Source organism: Lagopus muta, chromosome 10 (genome assembly GCF_023343835.1).
Source record: "Lagopus muta isolate bLagMut1 chromosome 10, bLagMut1 primary, whole genome shotgun sequence".
Classification (NCBI taxonomy): domain Eukaryota; kingdom Metazoa; phylum Chordata; class Aves; order Galliformes; family Phasianidae; genus Lagopus; species Lagopus muta.
In genome coordinates this window covers 3,695,023-3,715,511 of record NC_064442.1, presented here as the reverse complement: position 1 = coordinate 3,715,511, position 20,489 = coordinate 3,695,023, and the positions used below count along the sequence as shown (strand labels likewise).

Here is a 20,489-nt window from a genome sequence, read left to right as displayed (position 1 = left end):
TAGCATGCCACTTTAATCCTGTGCCATGTAAACAGTATAACTGCATGCAGAACAAAGAAAAATACATCTACCTACATAAATTGTAGGGAAAAAAATGAGAAAAAAATTTCAGCTTTGAAGTGTGGAGTTGAGTAGACACAACAACAACGAAAAACAAAAAAACCACAATTTGGTTCCCATTTATAATCTCTTATCAAAGTTATCTTGAAGCATGAGCTACAGCAAGGCTTCCCACCTTGAAGACAGTATTTCACATAATGCTTGGCACTCCTGCATTACATGTTTTCAAAAAACAAGTCTCATTTTTAATTTCCTGTTATTCACTCTGGTGGGAAAAAACAGCTTGCTGTTCACGTTGGGCTGGCTTCATCCACCAAAGCAATCATCATCCTTGAGCAGTGTGGGAAGAACAAAGGCTATGAAGAGATGGATGCTTGTGGTTTTCACCCAGAAGGTGGCTGTTGCATGCTAGATGGTCCGGAAAAGATTGAATCTACAATTAACCTGAAGACTATCTGGAAAAATATTTCAGTGGAAGGAATTGATATCATCTTTTCCAGAGATGCGGGAAGGTAAGTATTGTGTATCAAGGCCTCAAAGTAAAAGCAGAAGTAATTCAATCAGCTCACTTAACCTTGAAGAGTCTCTGCAATGAATTCTCCTCTCACCAAAATCACTTTGAAGTAAAGACTTGCAAGTGTCACAAGTATAAAATGAGGACAAATTTAAATTTTATGTAGAGAAGCCTTCATGGAAAACAACAGTCAGTAGATAGTTTTCCATGGACTGCAAAAGAAACAAGTTTCAACACAGCACACTGCGATGAGCAACCCCAGTAAACCTGTGCTTTCTGAGTCTAAAAGCAAAACTGACTAGTGGGAGATTTTAATCTGTTTTTCCCAACTGGGAGAGATATAAAATGTAAATACACACACTGAGGAACAGAGCAATTATAGGTACCTTTAGAACAGTATCTGTGATCTCACTGTAGGATTCAAGTTTTCTTCAGTTAAAAGGAAAACAAAACAAAGTGTAAGTTGTTTTTTTATATGTAGCTGATCTCGTCCTGTGCTTTTAGGATATGGATCTGCAAGCTAAAAGGTTAAGGTGATAAACAACAACAAAAAAGGTTGGTGGTGAGCCTGTACGACCTCCACAAAGAAATTCACTGATGTGCTGTAATGCTATGGCTGCAGTGCTGGGGGCTGCATTAGCTTTCTCATCTGACTTAGCTTACAGAAACCTAGAAGAGAATGCATGTCTTATGATTTATTTATTTCTATTATTATTTCTTAAGTTGCTTCTGAGTGTCTGAGACAGTAACAATCAGATATGGAATATCTGTTTCTCAGACCAGTTTTATTTCAGCATTCCCTTTACTCAGCAAGCAAATACGTTTTTAATATTTTTGTCAACCAGATCTGGTTTGGCTACCTAATGAATATTTAAATTTAATCAAAGTTTACTGTTCCTTAATTCGGGTTTCTGTTTCTGTTTTGTTTGTTGCATTTCAGGTACCTCTGTGATTACACCTATTACACTTCCCTGTATTACGGCGCTGGAAGAGCAGCTTTCATCCATGTGCCTCCATTATCAAAGTCGGTAACAGCAGACTCTCTAGGAAAAGCATTACAGACAATTATCTCAGAAATGTTAAAACAGTGTGGGGAACAGAGAGAGTAAGATGGAACAGAAGAAAAAAGGAGGTTTCTTAAAATGGAATTTCTTATCTCTTAGAAGCAGCAAATCTAATGATTATTTAAAGCTCTTAAAGATTTTATTCCAAGTTATTTTCAGGGAAATCTCCTTACAAAAACCAAACAACTGTTTCCATCTCTGCTATAAAAATCTTGAGGGGAAGAAAAAAAAACCCCACAAAAAGTGACGGTTTGTAACACTAAGATTGCTTCAGATTTACGAAAGTGCAAAAAACAGGACTTAAAAATGGTTACAGACTTCCTAAAATCTTTTAAAAGCATGTTTTTAAAAAATCTAATTAAAACAAAACAAAGCAGAGCGAATGTCAAAAGATGTTACTACAGATTTGTTGAATCAAGATCCATTCTTACGTCCATAAGGACATGCAGCACTGATACCACAAAGTTCCCCAAGTCCCTGTTCAAGTGCAGTGACACGGGTTCATCTAACACAAGCTGCCCATATATGAACTTTAAATATGAGGGAAAAATAAACCACAGGTAGAGATGCTGTTATTTTGAAGACTTTTTTCAGTTTCTGTATCTCTTTGAGACCTGCTGTACGTGCCGGCTTTCACAGACAAAGCAGCCTACAGATCTGGGGTGATTAATACAAAAAGGCTGGAACCTGGCAGACACTGTAAAGCTGTTTGACTTTCAACTGGCTGAAAACACCCTTTCCCCAAATTCTCAGCATATGTCCCAGAGGAAAACACTGCTGTCCTTCCACAAAGCACAGCACAAAGACAACAGCCTTTCAGTACAATGGGTCTGTATGCTATGCAGGGATTTATACATCAAAATCAACAAGCCAACTTGTCCCAGGAAAGGCGAGCAGTGAAGCACCGCGCAGTGGAATGTCATGGCACGTTATCTTTCTTACAAAACAGGAACCAAATGAGATCCCAACTTATAAAGCTTGGGATCAGACACTGACAGATCACTTCTGAGCTCCTCCCCTGCCAAGCCAGGCTCCTCGGTGTCTCAGACATGGCTATATACAGAAGCACTGCTCTATCAAGGCTGGGCAAGACAGAGGTTTACAGTGTGTCCTCTTTAGCTCACAGGGAATGTCAATGCACACAGTTTTGCTCGTACCATGACAGACAATTATGACATAAAACCAGCAAGTAGTTTTCAAAAACAATCACCGAAACAGAAGAGCAGCATCTTCATGTGGACACCTGGGATTTTTCTACGGGAAAAGAAAGCTCATTGCTCTAGTGTTGTGTCAGTAAAAAGGACAAGAGACAAGGATAACCTAATGGCACAGACACCTGAACGAGCTCTGGGCCACCACTGTGCCTCAGTCAAGACTTTTATGACAAGACTCAGAGAAATTGTAAATGCCAAGATAATGCTAGCTTTCTTGTCGCTATTTTTCTAACAACATTTGCAGAAAACTGATAACTTTGTACTGGATGGCTGAATGCCTCATGTATGCATTGCTGTAACAGCAAACGAAAGGATTTCCTTCAAATAAATAAAGAAAAAGGCTTTCCTTATTCAGATGAATCAAGTCCCGCTGACAAATGGTCCAAAGGTTAGTGTCACTGGATTACAATACTTCCAACTTCAACACGGCATAATGGCAGCACTGACCTCTACGAAGATCGTTTTCAGAGTTGCTCAACTAAATGCAGCCAGAAGTGCCGAAGAAAAAGTCTTGAGTCTTCTGAGCTGCACTTGCTTTGCAATGAAGAACAACAAATTCAAAAGCAGACAAATGCATACAGAATTCTTTTATTTAACTTAAATCAGGTAGTACTGAAACTACTAGAAAAAAGCAGAGTAAGAGAAACTAATGGAGCCTTAGCTTCAGCCATTCAAAATAGACAAAGTTTCTTCTTTTCATAATGTAAAGAATCCCGAGTATATCGCAATAACAGGAATAAATTCTTACAACAGAATATACAAAAACATTTTGAATTTTTTTTTTATCTACTGATTCATTTTAATATAAACACAGGAATTTCTTTAGGAATAATTTATACACAGCAAGTCTTTTTTATGTAATAAATTGGCCATGTTATTGTTGAATTTTCTCTTAAAAAAATCTAAACAAGAAAACTCAGAAAATGTCGTATTTGCAACTGCATCCATTCCTTAGCACTTTCTAGTTTTGTTTTTGTCCCAGAGGTAGACAAACTCTGGCCAATCCTTTCATCTCAAACCTCACTGGTTTAGAAAACAGAAGAGCTGATCGTTAAATAGCATCTAAATCATCGTAACGCTTCAGAAATGCAGTTAGTCAGACTTCAGGGGGAAACAGGGATCTTCAGTATTCTTAAATAAAAATAAATAGGGACCCTGCTTTGCTTATTACAACAAAGCTTCAAATGGTAATGCTTCAGCATCTTTAGAGGCTGCATACAAACTTTTAAAGTGATAAGAAATATGCAAATAGTTCTTCAATTGTAATTACAAAAACTGCCTTCCCGCTTTCTCTTGTGCAGTCGTTTCCTTCAAACCACCTGGCACCCATAAAACAGGTACTGAACAGCACAAGTGAGACTGTGTAGCAGCAAAACCCATTCTGTTTTCCCAACCAGTGAGGTTCTTGCAATCCATTAAGTTCACTGCACTAGACAGCAAAGTGAAATGACCAGTTAAGATGATCCCACCCCAACTAGAGGGCTCTGGAAGACCAGGATACTGAAGATACAGAACATTTCCTCGACTTCTTTACTCGTTCTCTATGTACTGAGACACAAAGCTTGGGCAGGTAGTGGGAGAGGGATGAGCCTTGAATTGGACGAGTTAGCGATCCTTTTTGGCATATTGTAAAGCTAGCTAGTAAACTGGTACCATCAAAGAAAACTGATCTCATACAGACACACGCACACACAGACAGAAAAAGTGCCCTTAAATTATATTTTAGGCATTAATAAACTACAAACATTTTATAAAATTATTCTATGTACTTACAAAATGCAATGAAACATTTAATTAGTTCTTGTAAACCAGATCTTCGTCAACTGACTACCCGTAATCTACTGGACTTAAAGCCCTATTGAAAATGCTAATGGATTACTAATCAACAGAACGCGCACAAAAAAGGTGGACACGCACGCATACGCACGCACACAACTGGTGATAATCTGGTACTTGCAAAACAGACCAACAGAAGGTTGAGGCTGACTCATACAGACCAATGCCACAACCACTGAACTCCTGTTACGAGTTTACCGCTTCAGCTGGAAAGTCCGGTTTATTTACAAGTACCAATGATCAGAACGGTGACACCTGAGCTCTGCTGCTGCCCCACGCACACCAAGCTCAGGAAACAACTACAAGCTTCTGCCAAGCCCTGTGTCTTCGTCAACATCCTTTTCCATATCTTTTGTTTTCAGATGTCTCCATATAAGCACTTCTCAGTTCTGATTTACCTGGCTGCACTCCGTAACAGACTGCTTACTGCCTCTGAGCAGCCAGTTTCCTGAACCGAGGCAACCTTTACGCCCTCCTGCCTATTTGCAGTTCTGTATCTTCAGCACCTCTGGCCACTACTGTTATTTTCTACACACCATTCTTAAATTCTTGTCTGCACAACTACTCATGGGTTAAGTTGCAATATCTGGCTTTTATCACTGGTTAGTAAGGAGTGGACCCCTTGCACCTTCCTCCGCTGTTGTTTAGCCCAGTGATTAAATACACCGTTGACAAACAAAATAAGAACAACAGGAAACAAGTGTTACTTGCACTAGTGGAATGAATAGGATTTAAATACATATATATCTATATTACAGACATACACACGCGGATATCTATGTCCATATAGATATATACTTATGGAGTTACACCAACAACAGGAGTGTTGTTCGCTTAGACTCAGATTGTACGGAACAACCCTCGGCAGTTCCCAGAGGACCTGACAGCGGTTCCGCCTGGTGACCAGTCGGTCCTGGGCAAACTGGGCTTCACTTGTTTTTAAAGACCAACAGGAGCATCAGTGCGAACATCTCTAGAATCATACATCACTTAGAACCAGCTTTAAAGAACAGAGGCGTCACGCTGAGAAAGACCTGGTGAACACAGGCTGGCCTCGAACTTCCAATCACGCTCGGCTGCTGTGTCCAACTCATCTCTCGCTCAAAAGCGCTTCTTAGTACCAAGCAGCTGACGCTTCTGTGCTTACACAGGAGCCACCTTCCTTTGCAACCAAACCACCTTCCGTGCCACTGAGAAGCTTTTAGATGTGAGGCAGGTGAGAACAATGGCCCGAGTGCTGAAATCAAAGCCTGCCCCTGCAGTGATGCCAGCTTGTTATTCTACTGCATCAAAACAGCTTGGTAATGTTTGTCAAAACGCTGGGTTTTGGGGCTGGGCGGGCTTTTGTTTTTAATTTGTAAGGAAATTGGATTACTTGAACTTTATTCAAACACAGTCGAAGTTCTGAATAAATTTACCATACCAGACAAGCCAGTGGTCTCAGGAAAGAACAACATTACAAACCATATTATGACTCTATCAAGCCAACATTAATTCTCAGTTGTTCACATGCATAAACAACTTGATTTACTGTCCAAGGGAAGTCTGCATGAAAAGCCCATGTGAATAAAGCTATTCAAAATGCACAAAACACAACAAAAAACGCTATGGAAACAAACAGAACAAAAAAGTAATTAAGCCTGAATTGCAAACACAGAACACAATGGTATCATGAAGGTGGTTTGGTCCAGGAGAGCTGACTGTCATCACACGTGTGTACTTTTAGTCCCGTGACTGTTTTCTATTGAAGTGCTTTTTGAAATGTCTATCACAATGGGTGCTACGTCATTAGTGTTTCTTCCTAACACATTTTTAAACCACCTACATCAAATTATAAAAACCAATAACTTGGACAGTTTTAACAAAACCCTCCTAGCCAGCTGAAAGATCTGAGGATCTCCAGTTGTGGTAATCAATATGTGCAAGTGAGGGGAACAGTCACTGCACCAAAAGGTCACTGGAAGCTTCAAAGAAATGGAAAACAAAAAGGACACAGTAACAACTTTAAATTTGCTGCTTTTTCAGGGTCTGAGAGAAACGATCCCTCCAAAGACAAGCCCTGCAGTACTCAACCACAGCACTGTATATTCAAGAGGCCGCATGCAATTCGAAGTAGCCAAGCATCGCATTATTCAGATACCACAACCAACACCTGCACGAACAGCTGCCTGAGCTGGAAAAAGAGAAACATTATACATCATGTTGATGGCAAGCCTGTGTTAGTCCTGTGTGCTTGTAAACCAGTTACACGCTGTCAGAGGGCAGTTAAAATTTGATGGCTGGTCCATCAGAATCCACAGTTATGAAGCATATAAACGGGGGATGAAAGGGAAACTGACTTTACTGGCACATCAAAAAATTCAATTCTATGTTAGTTTTGAAAACGAAAACAAAACAATAAGATAAAATAAAATAAAATAAAAAAATCAGTGCTCTCATTGAACAGAAGCAGCAAAGATCCAAAGCTGTAAACTCGACGTGGTATTATCATCAGGCAGCCCGCAGCAGGTTTGTCATTGTGTTGGTCAAAAACAAAAAAAGCAACACTGTGCTACGTGAGCCAAATGGGTGCTGGTTCAGCCAAATGTCTTTTTGGTGCTTGCGGCATCTGAGGAAAATTTGCCAGGAATGACTGAGGCCAAACAGACCACTCTCCTTATTCTAGCCATTCTTCTGGACCTTCAAACACTGTAAACAATTCATTTCTGTAGCAAATTTGATCGAAACTCGTCAGACTGAAAAGTTCTCGTATCAGGTCAGATCTGCAGCCCTCTGAACACGCAGCAGCCCTGCTGCTGACCTGAGCACTGCCACGACGGCCCGTTAAAAAGCCTTCGTGTTTCCTTAATGAACGACCACCTCCCGTCAGGCAACTCGGATTTTCCTCACAATACCAGATTGGAACTGAAAAGGCAAAACTCCTTGGAATTGAGGCAAAGATTCTGAAGTGACCCTTTGTGATGAGCGGTGACTGTTCCCCTCCGGAACCTAGAGCATGTGGTTTATGGAGTGAGAGGTTACCAGTATCGACGGCATTTATTGGCTGCTGAGAAATGTGAGATGTATTTTTTTTATATACACACATATAAAAAAATAAGAGTGAGGTAGATAAATGTTTGAAAAAAATCAAAAACTGTCCCCCTGTCATACTCAAAAACCCTTATCTCAGTATTTAAATTTATTATGGGGCATCTCTACAGTGATTTAAACTGATATCACAAAAATAAATAAAAAATCCTACATAGAATACCTTCTTAATTAACTTTTTTGTCTTTTTCATTTTTAAAAGGGAAAAATAACTATGGGACAGAGGCAAGAGAAGATAATGGGACCTAAACTACACAAGCAAAAAGCACTACAAACTTTTAAAAATCTCCAGTCAAAACTAGCAATCAGTATATTTTAAGTCTTTGTTCTTACTCAAAGGTTTTAAACATTTCCATCCCAGAACCACCTCTTCACTGCCATCAGTTGGCTGGATCAGTGCTAAACAAAGGCTAAGATGCTGTAACTAAGATGAGCAACTGCTACGACTCCTTGGTTGTAGGCTTTATGATGGCCCCCTCCTTCCCTTTTCACCAAGGCTTCTGCAACTGAACAAACAAGCTCACTCATTTTCTTTTGTTCTGAGGTTTGGTCTATGACTTAAGCAACAGGCTTGGACTTGAACAGGTTTCCATAGCTGCCAACACTTAACTGTTTGCTAGCCGAGCCGCTGGCTCCAGCTACATGCTTTCCACCCTACCCCACGGAAATGGCGTGCTGTTGATTTGGGTGTTTTTAGTTCTGTTTACCTTGGGGTGCAAAATGCAGCCCACTGCGTCCTCCAGGAGGACTTCCTCATTGGGAAGGCAAAGAGCTGGGGCTGGAGCCAGGTGTTCAACGGCCACCCAAAAAGTGCCCTGTGCCGCCAGCCACGATTCGTACGGCTCTTCTTCAAGGGGTGGCAGAGTTCAAATGGTCGTTTTCAAAATCAGTGACCCAAAAGCCTGGCGTCTGCTGTTGTACCCAACAAACAAAAAGAGTGTGTGTGTGCACGTGTGTGTCTGTGTGGGAGTGTTGTGGGGATGGGTGGGGGGTGTGTGCCACAATCTAAACAAGCAGGGAGGGAAGGAGGAGCAGGACCCTTGTACAACAATGAATATAAACACTGAACAAGAATGTACTAAATATTTAACCTTTTTTTCTGACCTGAGTTTGTATCATGCCTTGCACTGTAACAGACTCGCATGCTGTCTGGGCAGAGGTTCGTGGGAAGGAAGGAAAACTGGGTCTGAAAAACACCACACCGCTGCTGGAGCGCTCGGTGTGGGGCGTCCCTTCTTTCTCCATGTCCTCCTCAAAAGCCCTGTGACCCACACAGCCAAGATGTTGTAAAACAACTAATGGGAAAAAAAAAAAAAAAAAAAAGAAAAGAGGAGGAAATGCATTTATAAAAAGGCATTAAACAGTTCATGGCAAATCATATGAAAGGTATCAGTTACTGGGAAGGAAGAAGTAAGAGTTACACACTATAGTACAAAGCATAAGAAAATTTGTTGAAGTGGGAGGGAAGGGAAGGAGGGCAGACCTGAAGGTTTTCATAGATTAAATCCACAAAGATAAAGAACAAAAAAAATAGCAGCTTTTTTCTGTACAGACATATAGATGAGTATCTGAACCGTAAAAAAGTTATAAAAGTGACACAAAAGACAATGTGTATGCAAATGATCCATGGTCTAACATAGAACTGCAAGACCCTTCGAGAAGTCTTAATCATAAAGAGAAAAGGTCAACAAAGCATTATATACTTGAATCCGGTTACTGCTTTTTTTTTTTTTTGTCTTCTCCAATTTTTGTTTTATTGGTGCTTTTTTCCCTGCAAGCCTGTGGAGGAAGGCAGGCTGCAACGATGGAGATCTCTGCCGCTTTTGTCATGGTTCTCACATCTCATTTTTGGCGTGCGGTTGACTTTTTTGTACCAAATGCACGTGTTGGTTTAGCTCACCACTGCCAGTTTTGTCCAGAATTCATCGGGATGGGCACGGGGTGGAGGGAGGGCTGTTTTCTGTACTCCATCCCTGTTATCTTCTCCATCACAAGAAAAAAAAAATATATATCACATTATATCCAGTTTTGAAAAAAAGAACCTAAACAATTTTTTTTTCCTTTTAATACCAGTGTATGATTGAATAGAATGTATTGGTCAGGATCTCTCTTAAACAGAGCAGTTGATTACTGTGCTCCTTCCATGCCTACAAAAAAAAAAAAAAAAAAAAAAAAAAAAAAAAGTTCTTTTTTTTATTTTTTTGGCAAAATTTGGCAGCGTTGAAAATGGTAACAACCTTGGACGAATGATGGCCCTTTTTTATTCTTTTACACGTTTCTAAAAAGTTTAAAGAGCAACATTAAAAATCCAGTCTTTCAATTTTTTTGTTGTTTTCTTTTTTTATGGATTTTTTTGTGGTTTTTTTTGTTTGTTTTGTGTTGTTTTTTTTTTTTTTCTGTTTCTTTTTTTCCTGTTTTTTTCTTTTTTTCTTTTTTCTTTTTTTTTAAATAAAGACCTACAGTGTTAGGCAGGTGCTTGCAGGGGAGCAGGAGCCACCTGGCCTGCGATATCTTTGATCTGATAAAAGTGCCGTACGGTTGAACTTGCACGCAGATATGTTTCCCATTATGAAGCAAAGACAGACAGAAAGAAAGAGACAGGGAGGGAGGAGAGAGAGAGAGAGAGAGAGAGAGAGAGAGAGAGATCAAATCTCAAGTTTTCTGTTGCTATTAAGTGTTAACATTAGAGTTTTAAAAGGCCAACTGTGTGCCCCATGAATGGAGTCCTTTACCGAAACAAACATCTGCTTGCATATTGAAAAAAGAAAAAAACCAATAACTTGTTTACTGAAAAAAAGGGTTCTCCCAAGTGCAGCTATGGCAGTTCTGAAGATCCACTGAGGTACAGTAGGGCTTTTGAATATATTGTAGTTTTCTTTCTTTCTTCCCCCAATACACGCGTTTTCCCGCGTTCTGTTTCTGTCAGATTCAGGGTCTAAGGATCAGCAGGCCGAAGACTGGGGCAGCGGCAAGGCCCGCTCGTTCTTGCGTCCCCCGTTCATGTGTGCGTACGGCTGTCTCTCCTCAAAGCTGGCCCTAAGTACCACCACCCCCGGGCCGTTCTCGGCTTTGTGTCCTGAGTGCTTGTCAGTGGGTTGGAGGGTAGAGGAGGGATCTAAAGGAATGCTCTCCATGTTCTCAGTCTCCAGGTCAAGCTCCTCTGTGTCCGGAGGCTTGTTCTCTTCACTGTAGAAGAAGGAGACCTCTTTGAACGCTGGATCCAGCTCGTCCTTAATGCTGCTGATGATTTCCAGGAAGGAGGGCCTCATCTTCGGGTTGTACTGCCAGCACATGCGCATCAGTTCAAACCTGGACGGGAAACACACAGCAAATCCATTTAGTGAGGTGTTTTACAAGCCCTGCCTGGAGTGCGACCAGCCGTGACTGAATCAGATCGAGCGTCTCAGAAAGTCGCTTAACAAAGATGGGAGACGAAGTGACAGGACTTTCGCAGGCTGACATCCCTGGGACACACACTGACCTGCTTTCCAACCGCTGATTGACTTCTACAGCTCCGGTCTAAACCTTCTCAACCCCCTTTCCACACACGCCTGCTCATAAAGCAGTACTGTGATGCCTGACATCCAGCACTATTCTGTATTCTTATTCCCATGTGGCACTTCCCTAGTTCTCCTGCAAAGCATCCTCTACTTACCCAGACACCTGATAGCACCTCTCAGACCATCTTTTCAAATAAATCAGTTCTTACTCTACCAACAGTGTTTTGAAAAAAAAAAATAAAAATAGAATAAGAAATACAAGGAAATAAAATAAAATAAAATAAAATAAAATAAAATAAAATAAAATAAAATAAAATAAAGCTTTTTTTTCTTTGGAAGAAGAAAATTCTTTACAACTGCAATATCCAAAAGGCATTTGCAAATCTCAAAAACATTCTCTAACCTTTTATTTTAAAATTATGTTTTTTCATTTACGTCCTGGGAAGCATAATGCTTTGAGGAGCCTGAGATCACCTGTTCAAGCACATCAACAAACAGACCTGTACAACGTCCCACGCTGGCAAAACAAAAACACAAAACAAATCAGTAATATGTAAATCATTTTCTTAGCTTGCACAGGTGTTTTTGCTTTACAGATGGTCAAAAGCAAGCAAGAAATTCCATGTTATGCTTCACTCTGCACTGCCTTTGGCCCTCACAGCGGGTCACCAGGTCTCTGCATCAGCATGTGGATTTTTTTTTCTTTTTCATTAAAAAAGACAAAGCCAAATAAACAAAAACACACTCTTTTTTTGGATAGCTCCCCAGTCTGCCACAGACTGAGGCCCTACTTTCTGAAGGGTCGCTGCCCTGGAGTAAGCCTTGCAACATGACTGTCACCGTGCTGGAGCCCTGCTCCACGCCTGCTGCACCAATGCACAGCCCTGGCCTGAAACACAACCAAAACAAAGCAGTCCCTCCCTCTCAGCTCTTTGCGGGGAAATGCCGTTCCCAGCCAACCAGAACCAGCAAAACCGGGGAAGGCTGCTGTGTTTGGGATGCAAACACCGCTGAGAGCACTTCAACCAAAACAAAAGTGATCTTAATTGAAGTACATTTGAATGCACAAATATTACAGCGAGAGCTTGGCTGGCACAACGCCGCGTGAACAGAAGCCAACCACCTGAGCACGGCCTTGTGACACCCAAAAGAAGCTGGCAAAACCGGCTGTGCTGTGCGAGTGCCCCGCTCCTCAACGCCGGATGGCAGCGGGCACGTAGACACAAAACACTGCTCAACTATCGCTTGTTTTCGAGGCTTTAAGAGACTTTCATAGCGAAAGTGAAGCCAAACTATAAAACTGTATTACACCCTCACCCACAGCCGAGGAGGAAAGCTTGAGACATAAATATATAAAATCCATTTCTGTTACTTCATTGCTGTTTCCTTTCCAGCTGACTGCTGAGTCCCTGAATAGCAGCCTCGGCTGGAGCCAAGAACACTGGATATTCACTGGCACTTCGCCCTGAGGCCTAAGGGCAATGCTAAGGAGATACCACAAGCAGTGGAGTAATGCATGTGACATCAGCACAAACAAGGACATGTGATGTTTCTTTTAATCCATTCCAGATTTAAAAACCCTACAGAGTTCCCATAAAAGGATATTTCTTTTCTTTTTAACTCTGTGGGCTCTAAGACCTTGTTTACATTATCTTAAAAAAAACTTTCCAGCAGACAATGGAAGACTTTACAGGCTGCTAATACAACCCAAGCACTTCTATCGAGTGTTTCTGGCTGGTGGCAAGTGAGCCTGAGGAAGCTGGAGGCATTAGACTGGGGAATAACCAGCGCCACCCTAACGCATCTTTTGCTCAAAGAACACTGCAGAAGTGGGGTTACTTCTTGCACTGAGACATTAAAAATACGTATATATATGGAAAATTACTATAGAAGTTGCATTCCATTTGAGTGTGCACTTGTGCTTTGCATCAGACGTGATTTGATGGAGAAAAGAGCAGCGAGCTCTCCTGCCCTGCTGCTGCTGCATGCTGGTGTCACCTCTGAGAGCAGACCCTCAAACCAAGTGAGTGCCAGGAACAAAGGAAAAATCAGTACTACGTAAACAGTCTAGCCATCTACACGTGGGGGAAGCAAGTCTTACTTCAAAAGCAGCGTGGAATTCCAGCCTACACAATTTCTAAAAGCCCCATGGGAACGCACTGTCTGAGAGCCTCAGCTGTAATCTTCTTGCAACGCAGCCATCACCTGACAAATGCTGCCTAACAATGGTAGTACATAAAAACTTTCCTTATTACACAGGAAGAGGAGAAAAACAGCAAAGCTTCTCCTGGCACCATCTTATTGAACCATCTGTCTTACTGCATGGTTCTGTCTGTAAAATCATGCAAACTATGCCAAGAGGGTGTAGCATAAACAGAGCTGAGTCTTGTTTCACCCTGTGCAAGAGTGAAAAGCCTGCAGAAATACCGTCTTCTTTGTGCTCAGCCCCTTCCCAGTGATTTACCACTTCTCTGACCCACAAGACAACTGTGCCATAAAATCCACCTTTGCACAACCATCTGATAAATCCACGCTGCAGAACAGAACCCCTCCAGCTCTTCAAGTGTCCTTGGTCTCTGATCTGCTGGGAAAGCTGATGGCTCTCTGCTAGCAGGGGTTAGCAAAGCACAGCCACTAACAAGCATTACAGGCATTGCAGTCTTAGGAGAGATGGAACGGCCAAGACCGCTTGCACCACGTAGCATTCACACAGGGGGCAACAAGAGGCCCTTACAAGAACTGCTGTGCTGTGGCAGGAGTGTGCACGGCTGTGTCAACACTCACATCATCCGCAAGGTTAAAAATAGTCGGTTCGGTGTCAGTTGCAGAGAGATTCTTCTATTCTCATCCACGCTTCCCCACAGCAGAACACCTACTCCACCTGTTCTGGACATTTTTGTGTGTCAGTATATTTCTCCCTCACTTCAGAAAGGTAAATTTGTTTTCTACACTAGATACCATCCTCCCATTATTACATTTTAGTTGTTCGCCTGTCAAAGCAATTTAAATAAAAAATACATGTGCAGTCATCTCCTACCACCACGTATGCTCCTAGCTCCACTTCTGGTTTGCTGAGCATCAGAGAAGTATGCTGACTTGCCTACAACAGGCAGGCTTTGCTTTCTGGGCATCTTGAGTTAATGCTGTGAGCTAATAGTAAGTACCACAGAACGGTCAGTATCTAGCACGGAGAATACATGCTTGCAACTCTGCCACAAGCATCTTCCTGTAGGTTCAATAATAATGTCCCACACTGAGGAGTGGGTAAACAGACAGCTGGAGGGAGAGAAGCAACTCTGCCCCTAGGGCAGCTCCCTGCCTACCAGCAGTAACAGCGAGCTGTGACTGCACCAGTTGCTGAGGGCTAAACAGCACCTACACCCAACCTGGGGCCAATAGGACAGACAATGGGAAAAGCAGTGAAAGTGTGCAAAAAACCCCAGGCACTACAGTACATAGAATAGGTTCTTTGGATGCCCAATAAGTGGAGAAAAGGTAAAGATTACTTTTGGAGCTCGCTACTGCTATTCTCTTAGCAGCCTCGTTGAATTTCAGCAGGCTCGAGAGACTGTAATATAAAGACAAAATAAGCTGAAAGGAAGCTACAGCAAGTCACAATACACTTCTAAGGCCAATGCATTCAATTTCTTTCAGCATCTGGACAAAGTTAGGATCTTTTTTTTCACAGCTCTACTGACGAAATAAGAGAGACATCGCTAATCTGGATAACTGGATGTGCCTTAGTTCTGCTTCTTGTTCCGATGGAGAGAAGTTAAAATGAAAGGAAGGTATTTTCATTCTGCTCCTCTGCCATGTCCACCTAGTTTTGATGGCCATTAACAGCCATCAGTTGTGAGCAGCTTCATTTAAAATCAGCACAAAAAAGGTTTTTGCTGGTTTACAGCAATGCAAGCACACGTTGGTTACCCTGCAAGCAGACCTGGTGAAAGCAGTGCCCACGAGCACAGAATTAGTCTCAAGAAATAAGGCGAGGAGACGATGGGCTGCAGCAGTGAGAGCTTCCCTTCGCCCTGCCCATACCACACATGCCCCAGGTAAATGTGGAATTTCTGATGCTGAAACTCTTGTCAAGTTTGCTCTCACTGCAGAGCTCATTTTTCCCCGCTGACTCGGGGAGCAGAGCAGCCTTACCCAGAGCCCCTCACAGCCCCGTTCCGCCCCATCCCTGCCTCCATTACACTGCGCTCACCATGTGAAACAATCTCCGGTTGATCCGCCTGCCAGAAATTCTCCACAGCATCGTGGAAAGGAAAGAATGTGAAACTGAGGAATCACATGGCACTACACCTCCCCTTGCACATACACCCACCCCCCTCAAACAACAAAAACAACACTGCCTGTCATCTGAAACCAGAGCCAGCCGGCCAGCCAAAAAAGCTCTTTTCCTAAGAATCTCAAGCAGCTGAGGCCCTTAAGTGATTGTATCCCTTCTGCGGGCCTCCAACAAATTTCAATAAGTGCAAGACGCAGTATTTCCTTCCCAAAAGCCAGTTTGGGAAGTATATCAAAGTAATAAAGTCTGAACAACTGAAACTGCTGCACACCAAAGCCAGCAGAAGTATTTCAGCAATGTAAACCTAAAAACCGAAGCCTGCTGTGCCGCATGCTGCTCGGCCGTGAGGCTTTGTGTGGGCTTGAGGGGGACACAAAGGTTTTTCTGCGTGCCTCTTTCTGTGCTCAGAGGGCAGGAAACTGTTGGCTGGGCAGACTTGTTTACCTAAATGCAACGAGCAGCGACCGACATGGCAGATCCAAAGCTGCTTCAGACACAGGAACGAAGGATTCATTTATCTGTACGCCGAACTGAAAACTTGCAGTGCATAGAGTTTAAGCACAGTATAGCTAAGCTCTTTTTTCTCCTAATCCCCAACAGACTTCCTTGGAGCAAAAGAGACAAGATACAGGTACAACATTTTCCACTGCAGCAGATGATGCTTATGAGCTGTTATTAAATGTAAATTTAGTTAGGAACACAGAGATTGGGTGTTGCTTCCTTATTAAAGAGCCCAATGTGAGATTCTGCCCACAAGCAAAGGTGTTTGATGGTAACTCTAATTACTACAAAACAGAAAATTGACAGAGACTGTTCAAGCAGCATCTTGCATTGCAGTCACATCTTAATAGCCTCTCCTGTGGCAGACAGGGCAGGAGCAGGCACAAAGGGATCACGAAGAATAAGCTGAGCACTGAGACAGTGGTAACTGCAGACACTTACAGCATATCAGGGCAGTTGTCTGGCTTTTCCAGCAGACCTCCCTCCATCACAAAGCGGAGCACTTGCTCATTGGTCATGCCTTGGTATGGCTGCTCCGCTAATGTTGCAATCTCCCAAAGTACAACACCAAAAGACCTGGAAAACAAAAGAACTTTAGAAAGCCAAGCAATGTTTACAAGGATATTTTTCTTTGATGACGCTGAGCAGGTCGGTTTCTGGGGGAGCTCCCTTTTACAAACAAATCTCTTAATTTTCACACTGTAACCTACAGGTGAGAGCTGATCACCATTATTCAGTAGTCCAACACTGCTTGTTTATAACGGTTCTGCAAAGGTCAATCAGTAAGAAAAGCCATCACAGGCTCCTTGCACTGACCAGAAGCCTCCTAATTCAGAGGACAGCTAAGCTGGGCGCTTGTCTGGACGATCTGCACAAACCTCATTTCCCTCTCCCACAGCTCTGAGTTCAGATTCAAGGCACCCTGGGAGGTAGGAAGAACAGCAGAGAGGGGAAGATGCAGGTAAGGGAAGAAGGAAAAAGAATACTGCTCCTATCAACCTCCTGTGCAGGTTGGAGAGCTGCTGGAGAGATGGCTTTTTAAAGAACGACCAACCTGTCCCAAAGTGACAGAGACAGCAAGGAAAAAATAGCAACTCTGTGCATTAAAGAAACGAAACCCAAAGTCTACATGTGACATCTTTCAGGTACTGCTGATAGCAGCTGAGATGACAGTGCCAGTGCAAGCTGCTTTTTGTCAGAAATCCTTGAGTCACACAAATTTCATTTCAAAGCTTCAATTTTTCCTTACCATTCCAGGCAGCAGAGAGCTAAACAGTAAACGCACCCACCACACCTGTATCTCAGCTGCCTCCCCATTAGAAGCAAACCAACCAATCTCCATTCCCCAGGCAGAAACTGAGCAATACTTCCCATTTGTCTCTCTGCTCTGATTTCCTCCACATTCTAAGTAAAAAATGCATAGTAAGGATCAAGGCATTTGAAATACAGAAACAACTAACGGAAGTGATCTGTGAAAAAGGCTGAGAAGCAGCAGAAATGTTCTCCAGCTCCTTGAACAAAGGCCCTACACTTTGCTGCTTCAGCAGTACAGCTAAGTCCCACTAAGAAACCCAGCTACTCCTTTAGCAACATCCTGAACCAGAGCTCCTAGCTATTCCCAGCTAACTACAAAGGACAGTAGAAGCGAAAAACAAGAAGTTGGTCTAATAAGACAAACTGATTACTGGTGAATAACGATAAACACAATTATGTAACTGGATAGTTCAGATGTAAATATCGACACTTTCTAAAAATACCCCAATTTAAAATTAGTTTATTGAGCAGACAGATCAAATTGTCTGCCCTGCACTGAACAGTCATCTACTTTTAGAGCTGCTGCGCAATGAACAAATCTAGCTGCTGTCTTGTCTTCTGCGGCTAAAATGCTGAGTCAAGTTTAGAGACAGAAGCGCAGCTCCAACAGGACGCTGCTGTGCAACCAGGGGTCCAGCACTATTAGCTGGTTATGGAACAGAGGTTTTTACCTTTCTGTTATACACTGGATCTGAAGTGGCTTGTAACTGAAGCCAGAAGCCACAGACAGACCTGCAGCTGTTAGCCTTTCAGGGGAGGGAGGAACAGAGGGTCAGTTCAGCACCTTGGTGGCTTTGAAGCTGCTTTGATCGCTGCAGGAATAAGGAGAGCAAGTTCTGCACACCTCCTAGCCACATCACCATAACAAGTACACTTACACTGCTCCTTCAAGGCAACCACTATCTCAGGAAGAATGCAAGATGCTGAAGACCTATTTACAAAAGCACACCCTCATCCTGAACAGTATTACACTCATTTTAAAACGTTCTCCTACACAACAAGTGTTCTTTCCAACTACAACAACAACACTCTTGTCTAATTACCTCATTCTTCAGCCTGGAAAGCAACAATAGAATGAATTGCCAAAATAAAGCTCCACCCTTAAAAACCTCCAGACACTTGTGCAGTTTGCCATTTCACCTTACAGCTTATAAATCTTGCACTCTGACCACTTGCAGTTTTGTCTTTTTGACATTTTGGCTCCTAAAACTGATCTCTAAGAACATGGAACCAGATGTCACAATTTCCTACCAGAGAGGCAGAAAAGAACTATCTACTTTTTTTTTTTTTTTTTTTTAATATATTGTTTGAAAAAAAACATGAATGGCCCCTCAAAAAGTCTTCATAAGCTCAGCAAGTTTTCATAAAGCAACTTCAACACAGGGACTCGGGTGATTATTCATGGAGATGAAGAGGCCTTCAAGGTACACAACTAAAAGTTACTGAGAAGCAAACTAGAAGGAAACACTGGAAATTTTTGATCTGAATTAAAAATTAAGACCATCTCTCTCCATGGATATGTGGCAAATGCAAGCATTACACATTCTAAACCTCGTGTGGAACCAGCCGCTTTGTTCCTCAAGGCAGCATCTCCGCATGAGCTGAATTTTAGGAAAAAAATCACTTCACCAGTCACAAACCACACCAAGAGGAAACCGAAGTGCCTACGAGATCTGTAGAGCTGCAGTCCAGCAGTTGATGTTTTCCTCCTTCTATGCTTACAACTACGGATCTGTCAGATCTGACTTTTCTCCCCTACGTTTTCCAGCACTCCTGTCAGTGAGCTGCTTTCCTTTATGGGACATCTGCAGTAGTTTGGCTACAATACATTCCATGTCCCACTACTCAAATGCAATACAGTTTGATCAGTCTTGCTTTGGACAACGAACACTCTTTTGTTAACTCTAAGAAAACAACATACACTTCCTGCAACAACTGAAGCACAAATTCAATACTGACGCTTGACTTTGCATCTCATCTGTTATTTTTGTGTGTCCTGGAATCCAAGTCCACTTTAAACAGAAACGCTACCTAGGAGTTGCAGGTGAATAGGAAAATTTGCATGAACAACAGCAATACATCAACAAAGCTGAACAGCTGATCTGCTACAGACATGAAACAAAGGCTGAAGATGAGGACTGGACTTGGAAGTTCCTGTTTGGTGGTTAGAAGAGGCAGATCTGCCAGCTCTTCCCTCTAAGCTAAATTCACTTGTAAATCTGGGGATTTTTCTAGTGATGTATTTCAGATCTGTCTGCTTTGTGAAGCCATTACAAGTCCCAGAATTATTTTACTAGAGAGGGACTGCCAGAAGCGTGGTTCTGTTAGGTGAATGGCTGATGAGGGCTTCCCCTCCAACTCAAAGTGGATATTTTCATTGAATTCAAACTTTGAGGTTACTGGATACATAAGTTATTAGCCATATGGAGAAGGGGAAAAAAAAAAAAAAAAGCACAATAACTGAAGTAACATTCTGATACTGTGCTTTTCCACTTGTTTTTTGAAGTTGATGCCGTGGATCGCAGCCCACTGACTCCAAAATCCTCAAGCTGTTTAAAGAAAACGCAGTTTACTACTAAAATACCATTTCAACTGACTTTTAGGCACTTGGAGGCATTCAGCTGCCAATTCTGTAACAAATCAGCAGTAAAAACATCTTGTTAAGGAGGCAGAGAAACCATAAAAGTCTGAGTAGAGGCAGAGGTTTTGCCAGTACACATTCATCTTTTGCCAAGGCCTCTCTGTCTTTCTGCAAAAGCAGAAAGAAGCAGTGGGGGGGTGGGGGTGAGAGGGAGAGAGGAATGTTCCAGAGTATTATTTCTACTAAGAAGTTTATTTTGAAATTTCCTGAATGCCTCTATTAATAACTTCATAGATACAGCAACTAAGCAATGTGCTTTTAAAGAAAAACCTATTTCCGCATCTTGCGGTATATAAAACAAGCAAACAAAGCCCCAAATGGAGGGGAATGCACACGAGGGAGAGCTCCAAAGAAAAAAATTGGTAGTGTACACAAACCGTCTGCAGGAAAGTGGAGCTATTTACACAGAAGGTTTTGATAGAAAAGCAGGTCAGCACCATGAACCTTTCCATATTCTTGGCAAC

General features: G+C 42.2%; 2 protein-coding genes across 7 annotated transcripts in view; one reads left to right on the top strand and one right to left on the bottom strand.

The window, feature by feature from the left end:
* The window catches only part of PGPEP1L (pyroglutamyl-peptidase I like), a 31,117-nt gene extending 22,014 nt beyond the window's left edge, over positions 1-9,103 (top strand). For all 5 annotated transcript variants that reach the window (XM_048956596.1, XM_048956600.1, XM_048956595.1 and 2 more), the window contains exons 5-6: positions 343-572; positions 1,515-9,103. In XM_048956596.1, the coding sequence (XP_048812553.1) occupies positions 343-572; positions 1,515-1,683 (399 nt within the window). In that variant the 3' untranslated portion in view covers positions 1,684-9,103. The remainder of the gene's footprint in view (positions 1-342; positions 573-1,514) is intronic.
* IGF1R (insulin like growth factor 1 receptor) overlaps positions 3,409-20,489 on the bottom strand; it is a 153,123-nt gene continuing 136,042 nt past the window's right edge. For both annotated transcript variants that reach the window (XM_048956591.1, XM_048956592.1), the window contains exons 20-21: positions 16,512-16,646; positions 3,409-11,084 (exon numbers count right to left, since the gene is read on the bottom strand). In XM_048956591.1, coding sequence (XP_048812548.1) covers positions 10,718-11,084; positions 16,512-16,646 — 502 coding nt within the window. In that variant the 3' untranslated portion in view covers positions 3,409-10,717. The remainder of the gene's footprint in view (positions 11,085-16,511; positions 16,647-20,489) is intronic.